We start from the raw sequence: 10,826 nt of genomic DNA on the forward strand, positions 1-10,826 counted from the left end.
CAATTGCTACAGCTCTGGGCCTCTCTGTAATGGGGAGATGCCTTGGAAATATTCACACAATGTACTTCACAGCTGAGCATCTTATATCAGCCTTACCAGACCTTCTAAAACATCCTAATGTCTGTGTTAGATAAACTTACCTGACACAGTAAGATTAATAGCATTGCTTACAAATCAAATTTGAAGCTGCGAGCGTGCATGTGTATAGTTTGAAAATGGCTTGTGTATATCCTGCTCTTTTCACACCAATACAAGTGTAGACATCCATGTAAACTGCTGAAACAAAATGGATTCTGTATACATGATCTGTATTGGAATTTACTGACATATCATTCAATCTCCATTTATAGTCCCAGTCATTGGCTCATCCATCTTTTGTCATATCTAAAAAATGACAGTCTCTCTTTTGAATATCTGAGTCCAGTTTGGCTGCAGGGTTAAGAGCAGCCACAAGTCTCTCTGGCAAAACATAACTTATTTCAGAGAGAAAAGATATTGTAACGGAATTCAATTAATAGTGTGAAACTGAAATACGGCAAGACATCAGATGAAAAGGATGGATGGATAGAAGATCAAGGTCAGTTTTTTGGTCAATTGCACATAGGTCCAACCGAAATTACATCCCCTTTTAACCCAACCCCTCTGAAAGACACACATACAGGGGAGTTCATTACCTTTGTCAATGGCACAACGGGAGGCAATGGCATGTAGGACTTGATACGAGCAACCCTCCGGTTGCAAGCTCACTTCCCGCAAGATTTTCCCCATCGGAACCAGGATTCAAACTAGCAACCCTCTGGTTGATGGCACGCTCTGTAACCGCTAGGCTACCTGCCGCCCCATAAACTGGAGATATAAAGGGATGGAGAATCTGACTTTACGACAGAACATCCCATTGGGCAACCAGCTTAGCCCGCTGGGTAATTGCTGGGGGGAAATCCTTCATCTTGACTGTATCCAGAGTAGATGAATGTAGAGTAATTAGTAATAAAACACAGAGAAATGTCTTTAAATGACACAACAACTCATCTAAAATAAAAAACGCAAAGTATACAATTATGTTGTAAATCAAGGAGAAAATACAATAGTGATAAACCCAAATGTTTGGCACATACACTTACAACACTTACAGAAGCGACCCTATCTCCATTCTGTCCAAACAGTGTGACACCTATGTAAACTGCTGTATATATATATATATATATATATTGTAGACCTCCTCCACTTCCTAAATAAAGTCAGCTAGGTTGCACAAGACACAGAGCAAAGAATACAGAAAAAACGTTGCACGTATTAACATTTGATCTCTACTCAACATATCTTTCTGTGGAGCTTACTCTTACAAAGATGAGGTAGAGGGGCTTAACTTTACATCTTGGACCTGTTCAGAGTTTGTCAGTTACGAGCAATGACTGTTAGTACATTATATAATTACTGGATTAGTTTCTACAGTAATTATATGGTAATATTGCAGTACTTAGTTTTCCCCCAATCTCAAAACTCAGTAATACAGGTACCAACCAACCTCAAATTAATAACATTGTATAAGCTAGGGACATCAATACTTAAGCAGTTGCCAAACACAGATTGTGACAGACTTCTCAAATCAACCAATGAGAAAGGCTACCTAGGTGAAGGTAGACTTATGCCAATCTGCAATCAAATGCAGAGTGGATTTGAGAAATGTGTTTGATTTGCACAGCAGCTTGTCCCGGTTGGAGGGAGTTGAGACTTGTTATAGAAGTGTGGTTCTGTGAACTGGATGGCTTCTCAGATAGAATTTCCATTGAATTATCAAAATGCTTAGAGTTCGGAGAGTGTAATACATGACACAACCCTTTTACTTTCAATCTCTATATACTGTAAATACCATGTCAATAGTACCAACTTACTCATGTGCCTTTGATTTTATTTAAAACATGTTTCATTTACACTCACTCACTTTTATTCAGTATGTGACTTTGCAATAAAAAAAGCACATAAAAAGTTTGAGAAGTTACAGCATTTTCCATCTCAAACAGAGTCCCTTTAACTTCTCCTTTCATGTCAAATGACGACTTCTTCTGTGACCTTCCTTCCCAGAGTCCTTTAAGTCTCCTCACTCCTTCATCTTGGCCACGTTGTCTATGGAGCCCGTTGGGTCCATTTTGAACAGCATGAAGTGCCCCTGCACCTGAGCAGCACTGATGTTGGGGTGGGTGGCCAGCGCACTCTCCGCAAAGCGGTCCCCCTCTGTGGCCGACTCAGCTGGGTAGAAGCGTCGGAACATCTGGGTGAGCTGCCAGTGGGTGCAGTGGCCCACATATTGTTTCAAGTCCACACGGCCCGGCCTGATCAGAGCTGGGTCCAATCTATAGGGATGAATGGAGATGGTAGTCAGGATACACAAAGGATTAGATCACAATACAACATGTTGCTAGATACTGTATTAAATCTCAAGGTGGCTCATACCTGTCTATGAAGTTGGTGGTCATGAAGACTATTCTGGCCTCTGACGAGGCCACTCCATCCAGAGCATTGAGGAGGCCACTGAAGGTCAGCCTGCCCATGCCCTGGTAGGCCAGAGGGCCTGTGGGACAGAGAGATGCAATAATGAGTCCTAAAGAGCAACCAAACTGGAAGGAAGAGTATTGTTTTTATTTTATTAAACCTTTTTAAAGTAAAGAGTCTTGATCGAACCGTCCCCATAGTAAGCATAGTGAATGACAATCAAAGTAAACATTAACTAACCAACAGTTGAAGGCAGAAGTTTATATACACTTAGGTTAGAGTCATTAAAACTCATTTTTCAACCACTACACAAATGTATTGTTAACAACCTATAGTTTTGGCAAGTCGGTTAAGACATCTACTTTGCGCATGACACAAGTCATTTTTCCAACAACTGTTTACAGACAGATTATTTCACTGTATTACAATTCCAGTGGGTCAAAAGTTTACATACACTAAGTTGACTGTGCCTTTTAAGAGCTTGGAAAATTCCTGAAAATTATGTCATGGCTTTAGAAGCTTCTGATAGGCCAATTGACATCATTTGAGTCAATTGGAGATGTACCTGTGTATTTATTACAGACCTCTACATGCTCTACATGCTTTGGAAGTAGGAAAACCGGCAGGATCAGCAGTGTTTCAAATACTTGTTCTCCCCACTGTACATACTTTCGGTGGGCAGCAGCTCTCGGCTGACGAAGGCGGCGTCCACGTCCTCCAGCAGGATGATACTCTGCTGCGGCGCCACGCTCAGCAGGTGGTTAAGGCGGTCGTCAGACAGGCTGCGGTCGCTCAGACTCATCAGGCAGATGCTGTAGCCCAGCTCTCCAGCCAGGGCAGTGCTGAAACACACAGACAGAGCATGCAACAACAAAACATTCAGTTCAAGGAGGCTAATGAGATCTCGGTAAACTGGGCAATTGACAACAGCAAAGGTAAGTGGAAAATCATGTCAACTTGTATTTTGAGAGATCTATCCCTTTAAACTGAATAAATGTTATAAGGGAGTATACACAGATAAGTGTAGAGAGTAAACACCACCAACACAAAGCTTCAAAGCAAGGTTGGGGCTGCCATACTGCCATCATCAGCATACTCACATGAAGCTGCTTTTCCCACAGCCTGGAGGTCCATACAGCAGATAACCTCTCCTGTAGGGGATCCCTGAATGCAGAACACAAAACACAACCACATTAACCCTGACAAAACCACACACTCATCTGCTTGTATGGTGAAAAGGAATGGGGTCAATTCAATTTCAAAACAGCTATTCATTTGTCATTAATTACTGAATTGGAATTACCTCGGTCTGTGTACCACTTGGGGTTTCCGATGAACTCCTTCACATCATCTACAATCCTATCGGCCAAGCCCTCTTCCAGGACCACTGAGCTGAGGGGCCGTCGTCGCCGTGGGAACCCAAAGGGCCTCCACTCGGAGCCCAGGGCCGTGTACATCACTGTCCGACCCTCCTCCTGCTTCAGGGCCAACTCCCTGGCTGCATCACACCCAAACAGACAGACAGAACCAATCAACTCCATATCACAAGCTAGTAATAGTAATACAGTCAATCTCCCTTATCTGCAACAGCCAATCAAATCAGATATCAAGTTGTGTGCACATTTTCCTGGGCCACTCTCAGTGTCTACTTGTCTAGATGATTCTAGTGTACCTTCTTGCAGGATGTTGAAGAAGATGTCTCTGTTTCTGCCCATGGCGGTGAACGTGACTGACTCCCAGGGAGTGCCTGTGTGGAGATCCACCATCTGTTTCTCTCTGGTCCTCTCCACTCGGATCCACTTCCTCCCATACCTGCACTCAAACAGGGATGGCAGTCAAAGTTTACCAACTCACACTCTGAAACAAAAGTGTTTTTCTAAATTCTGGTATGTGCTGTGTACATATACAGTCAGGTCCAAAATAATTGGCACCCTCGATAATGAGAAAAAATCAAATAAAGTGAAAATTGAAAATGTTATATGAATACAATTGCTCAAAGAAGGAGAGGCAACCAGTTTTCTGATAAAATGTCCTGACACTGGGTAAAGTTCATGACGCTGTTGACCTTAACAAAGACCCTGTGTGGCTCAGTCGGTAGAGCATGGCGCTTGCAACGTTTGATTCCCACAGGGGACCAGTAGGGCTGGGAATTGCCAAGGCCCTCACGATACGATATTATCATAATACTTAGGTGCCGATACGATATGTATTGCGATGAGATACTATGATTTCATTAAGATTAGATGTTCCAATCCTATTTCCCACCATATGTCTGCTGCAGAGGGATAAAAGAGAGCCATGAGCAAACTGGTTTTGATCATTCATGGAAATAAAAGTGCTGAAAACAAATTGGCTCCATATTTAAAAAGAAGACGGAGAACAAGCTATGAAGGAAAGACACGAGTTTTGGTGCAGGTACAGCCAAATAGCGCAAAAATATTGCAATATTGTCAAAATGATACATAAAAAATAATATCGCGATATGTAACCTCATCAATATTTTTCCCCCAATCACTAAGTAGGTATGGGGTTCTTTTATGAATATGCATATTTCTTTCTACGCAAAGCTCACCACTTGTGTGCATGGCCAAAGAGCTCTATTTTCCTGTAATCGGACCATAGCATCAGTTCCAATCCAAGTGCCAATGCCATTTAGCTATCTCCAGGCGTTTACATTTGTTGGATGACATCAAAATACATCTCTTTCGCCACACACACCAGTGGTGGGTTTTGTGTCGAAATAATGATATTCAGAAAATAACCACTTAGCTACTGTAAAATATGGTGGTGGATCTTTGATGTTACTGGTCCTGGTTGAGGTCAATGGCATGATGAACTTACCCAGACAGTAGCAGGACATTTTAGCCAAAAACCTGGTTGCCTCTGCCAGGAAGCTGAAACTTGGCCGCAAGTCAATCTTCCAGCGAGACAAAATCCACACAAAAAAATGTTAATTGACCACAAAATCTACATTATACAGTGGACATCTCAGTCTCCGGACTTGAATCCCATTGAAAACCTGCGGTTTGAATTGAAGAGTGCAGTCTGTAAGCTCAGACAAATTATATAAAGGATTTGTAAAGATTCTGTATGGAGGAATGATCTAAAATCCCTCCCAAGACTCAGTGCTGTTATCCTCACAAAGTGAGGTATTAAAAAGGTATTGAAAAAAATCGTTTTTACCCCCCATATTTTTTTAGAAGAATTATTACTTATTAAAAAATACATCTCTCTTTGAGTATAACATATATTTTGAGCACACAATATAGCTCAGTATGTTAATTTCTTTTATAGTGCATTTTTTGCTCATCTTTATCAACGGTGACAATTTTGGACCTGACTGTGCCTGTGAAGAGATATCCTACTGTATAGTATCTGTTGACAATGTTAAGTTCCGCATATATTTTCTCACATCAGCTCAGAGAAAAACAGAGCAGAACTATGAGAGACCACTACGACAACTCATCAGACAACTCATCTCTAACTAATCAGAGAGTACAGTCAGGGTTATTGAGTCTTGTCAACATTTTACCAGATTATGTGGTTGCCAGGGCTGGGGTGGAAGTCAAACTGTGTGTGTACCCGTCCACTCTCGTGCTGCATGTAAGAGGTCTCCACACTCAGGTGCTGCGTGTGCTTGGCGTGCTTGGTGATCCAGCTCAGCAGCCAGTGGTAGCTCTTGTCCCGACTGGGCACCTCCAGGGTGATCATGTAGTTCCTCCGGAAGAAGATCATCCCAAATTGAGCTGATTTCCTGGCCACAGCAATGGCCGAGCCCACCCCCACCAGTCCAAAGCCAGCCCCAAAGTAAGGGTTGTCCTTCAAGGCATCCACGAAGTCTGAAAGAGGCATGGTCCTTGTGTTTCCTAGCTATGTAGCTAGGCTACTCAGAAGCTATACAACACCTCGACCTAAAAGAAAAATAAGACTTTCTTACAGCTAGCTAAATTACGGTCAGTATCATTATTAGTTCGCTAGCTAGAGGCTCAGGCTGGTTGCATGTCTTGCTCTGATCACGCCGGTAAATTTAACTGTCAGAATGTTGTAGCAACAGACAGAAGATTTGAGATTTTGTGCAAATAGAGAAGCTAGCTTGTTAGCTGGCTATATTATAGCTTTAGGACACAACATCGGGAGTTGTGTAAATCAAATCTGTTTATTGTTTTTTTATTGGTTGGAGTTCAACCAATACACAGACACCTGATGTTGTGTCCCAAAATGTATTACATACGTTATGAGCATCCGAAAGAGGTGTCCTCACAGTCTTCCCTTTCCAGTCTCATTCCTAGAACCATGGCACCCTTGGCCTTGTTACACTACAGATTTGGCATTTAATTTCCACAGTGCTGTGGCGATGCTGTGGTTTGGTTCATCAGCGTCTCGTCAGCAACACTAAAAAGGTACTTCCGGGTCACGGAATTTCGAAAATGTTTCTAATAAAAGTCCCCAACGTAATATTAGAAAACTGTCAATAACCTGTAATTATTCACGATATATGGAAATTGTCTAAACATGAACTATTTATATTTGTTCATATTTAAGTGACAATTGCATTAAAAATGGTCCGAGGTCAAATAAATGCCCCCAATGCAAATAAATCACCTTGTATGAAATACATATTGGCTTATAGAGCTAAACCTACTCTAGGTGCTGCAGTAAAAGTATTGTAGAGAATACTCAGTAGGGTAGGTAGAATGTATATATAGTGGCATTTCATGTAGCACTGAATTACACAGAATGTTGCTGGCCTTTTAGTATATTTTCTATATCATACATTTTCAGTCGCTCAGAAAAAGATAAAAAAGCAAACATCTTAAATTAAATGGATAAGTTATTGTTCTGGACACTGTGAATGCACTAGATTTCCATGTGCCATATTCAGGCGATATCATACATTCAGATGAAGATGGTATCTAGACCATTTCGAGCACACTCACTTTTCCAAAATGTGATTATTGCGCAACAGGACAGTTAAACCGCACTGTCCTCAAACCAATCCATGCTGCCTGCTAATTATCTATAGGCTGTTTCAACTTGTCAATTTCTAATTATTTTCAAAAAGTTGTATTTTCTAACAACAGTTTGAATTGAGGTGTGTTCTGCCTCATCATTAATTCAGATAGAAGTAGCCCATTTCACTGTTGCGGGCAATTTACAGTACCAGTCAAAAAATTGGGATGCGTAGAACAGCAGAGTGAAGGGAAAGCAGCCAACAAGTACTGAGCATATGTGAGAACTCATTCAAGACTGTTGGAAAAGCATTCCAGGTGATGCTGGTTGAGAGAATACCAAGAGTGTGCAAAGCTGTCATCAAGGCAAAGGCTGGCTACTGAAGAATCTCACTTGTTTGTTTAATTAACACTTTTTTGGTTACTACATAGTTTCCATGTGTTATTTCCTAGTTTTGATGTCTTCACTGTTATTCTACAATGGAGACAATAGTAAAAAATAGACAAAACCCCTGGAATGAGTAGGTGTGTCCAAACCTTTGACTAGTACTGTATATACAGAAACACACAGACACACTTTTTTTAAACAATATCTTTAATTTTTTCTTCCCTTTTTGTAAATGTATTTCTATAGCTGCCTTAAACTCTGTGAAGTTTTGAGAAACAGAGGTAAAATCATACATTTCTATAACTCTCATCCCCTTGGAATGAGTGCAACCAAAACAAAACTCATCGCCAATATGGCAAAACATGCAGTCAAAATAAATGTGTGCCAGGGCTACACACTGGCTAAACACAAAACTTATTGATTTCCCACCCTTGAAAGACAATCAGCAAACAAGTTGTCATGACCATGGACAAGGTGGAAACTCCTGCAATATGAGAATCCAGCAAATAAGTTGGCGATTTGTGGAGCTCGTCTTTTTAAAGAAAACAAGAGGGTTATGATTGGTAAAGACCACTAGAGGGGTAGAGACCGATACGTGCTGTAGAGCCAGCACCAAAGCAAATGTCCAACCTCGAAATATAAATAAATAAAAAAACAAAGCCCTTAACAGACACGTCATAAAAAGGGGTAAAATTCAGTAATAATAATAATAATAATAATAGAATTAATAAAATAAAATAAAACATGTAATCACTTAGGGGGGTGCACCCACAAAATGCAGTCAATGTGATGGCGCATTGATTAGACAGACAGTTTGGACCATCACACCAGATATTCTTGTTATTTTTGTGCCCTGTGTAGCAGAAAATGGTACAGTAAAGAGAGACCCCATCTTTCCATCCAGTACAATTGAAATCCCAGCTGTTGGCAACAAGAACAGATTGAGATCTGTAACATGTCATCCAGGCACAAAATCTACAAGGGGGTCATTTCTGGTCAGAGCTGGATTTTGACACTTTTTAAGATAGGGGCAAATTAATTACACATTTCTGTTGGCACAAATAGGGAAGGGGTTGGCACGAGTACAGAGGGGGTTATATATTTCTATGAAGTAGTTAATGAGCCTCAGACGCAAACAAACCACTTGATTCAGAAACAGATTTGTCATTCCACAGTATGAATACTTCTCCAATCACACAGTTGATAAAACGTTACCCGTTTAAATGTTTCTAAATACTACATCAGCATAGTAAACTACAAAACAACTGATAGTAAACTACAAAACAACTAATAGTAGACTACAAAACAACTGATAGTAAACTACAAAACAACTAATAGTAAACTACAAAACAACTGATAGTAGACCACAAAACAACTGATAGTAGACCACAAAACAACTGATAGTAGACCACAAAACAACTGATAGTAGACTACAAAACAACTGATAGTAGACTACAAAACAACTGATAGTAGACTACAAAACAACTGATAGTAGACTACAAAACAACTGATAGTAGACCACAAAACAACTGATAGTAAACTACAAAAAAACTGATAGTAGACTACAAAACAACTGATAGTAAACTACAAAACAACTGATAGTAGACTACAAAACAACTGATAGTAGACTACAAAACAACTGATAGTAGACTACAAAACAACTGATAGTAGACTACAAAACAACTGATAGTGGACTACATAACAACTGATAGTAGACTACAAAACAACTGATAGTGGACTACAAAACAACTGATAGTAAACTACAAAACAACTGATAGTAGACTACAAAACAACTGATAGTAGACTACAAAACAACTGATAGTAGACTACAAAACAACTGATAGTAGACTACAAAACAACTGATAGTAGACTACAAAAAAACTGATAGTAGACTACAAAACAACTGATAGTGGACTACAAAACAACTGATAGTAGACCACAAAACAACTGATAGTAAACTACAAAAAAACTGATAGTAGACTACAAAACAACTGATAGTAGACTACAAAACAACTGATAGTAGACTACAAAACAACTGATAGTAGACTACAAAACAACTGATAGTAAACTACAAAACAACTGATAGTGGACTACAAAACAACTGATAGTAGACTACAAAACAACTGATAGTGGACTACAAAACAACTGATAGTGGACTACAAAACAACTGATAGTAAACTACAAAACAACTGATAGTAGACCACAAAACAACTGATAGTAAACTACAAAAAAACTGATAGTAGACTACAAAACAACTGATAGTGGACTACAAAACAACTGATAGTAAACTACAAAACAACTGATAGTAAACTACAAAACAACTGATAGTGGACTACAAAACAACTGATAGTAGACTACAAAACAACTGATAGTAGACTACAAAACAACTGATAGTGGACTACAAAACAACTGATAGTAGACTACAAAACAACTGACAGTAAACTACAAAACAACTGATAGTAGACTACAAAACAACTGATAGTAGATAGTAGTGCATTGTTGGGAAAGAGCTAGCAAGTAAGCATTTCACTGTACTTGTGCATGTGCCAAAACGTGAAACTTCTGAGTAACTGTTGATCAATTTGGTTAATTAACTTCAATGTGATGAATACTTGCATTTCTCTTGACTTTTAAAATAAACATATTGTAGGTTGTATTTTTTCCAAAGTGTCTACCAGAAGGAAGATTAGAAGATATGTCTTTTACAATATAAGCTATTTTGGAATGACAATATATGCATCCTATGACACAGTGCTATATTTGAGCCCTATAGTGTCCTGGCACCCCATTTTAAGACGTTTGTTTTGACCACAGTTAAAGTCCATTAACGCTTCATATGACTTAGCTTTTAATTCAAACTCACCCCACTGAGTCTTTTCTCATCTCATTTTAGCTGAGACAGGTAGTAGACAGTCCAGTACAGTATATTGCATAGAAAGCAATAGTAATGGTGTCTTTTTGTAGGCACTAACTCCGCCATGGTTTGTTGTACAAAGCCT

The 10,826-nt window shown here is 39.6% G+C and overlaps 1 protein-coding gene across 2 annotated transcripts; it reads right to left on the reverse strand.

Annotated features, from left to right (window-relative positions):
- Window positions 1-1,892: 1,892 nt before the first annotated feature.
- LOC118385932 (mitochondrial chaperone BCS1) lies at window positions 1,893-6,890 on the reverse strand. 2 transcript variants are annotated; one of them, XM_035773185.2, is made up of 8 exons: window positions 6,722-6,890; window positions 6,023-6,401; window positions 4,163-4,302; window positions 3,794-3,988; window positions 3,591-3,654; window positions 3,160-3,332; window positions 2,452-2,569; window positions 1,893-2,351 (listed from the first exon to the last, which is right to left on the reverse strand). In XM_035773185.2, the coding sequence occupies exons 2-8, from the start codon at window positions 6,340-6,342 to the stop codon at window positions 2,099-2,101; spliced, it is 1,263 nt and encodes a 420-aa protein (XP_035629078.1). In that variant the 5' UTR covers window positions 6,343-6,401; window positions 6,722-6,890; the 3' UTR covers window positions 1,893-2,098. The 2 variants fall into 2 exon arrangements, with proteins under 2 accessions (XP_035629078.1, XP_035629080.1); XM_035773187.1 differs by lacking the exon at window positions 6,023-6,401 and having other exon boundaries at window positions 6,722-6,875.
- Between the last annotated feature and the right edge of the window lie 3,936 nt (window positions 6,891-10,826).

The sequence above is a fragment of the Oncorhynchus keta genome, chromosome 7, assembly GCF_023373465.1.
Source record: "Oncorhynchus keta strain PuntledgeMale-10-30-2019 chromosome 7, Oket_V2, whole genome shotgun sequence".
Classification (NCBI taxonomy): Eukaryota; Metazoa; Chordata; class Actinopteri; order Salmoniformes; family Salmonidae; genus Oncorhynchus; species Oncorhynchus keta.

What these genes read in the sequence shown, in the direction of transcription:
- LOC118385932 (XM_035773185.2), bottom strand. Translation starts at nt 6,342, where the DNA reads ATGCCTCTTTCAGACTTCGTGGATGCCTTGAAGGACAACCCTTACTTT. An exon ending in CCTGGCAACCACATAATCTG is followed by an intron (nt 4,303 to 6,022) that starts GTAAAATGTTGA and finishes GTTTGAGTGCAG; the next exon opens with GTATGGGAGGAAGTGGATCC. An exon ending in CAAGTGGTACACAGACCGAG is followed by an intron (nt 3,655 to 3,793) that starts GTAATTCCAATT and finishes TTCTGCATTCAG; the next exon opens with GGATCCCCTACAGGAGAGGT.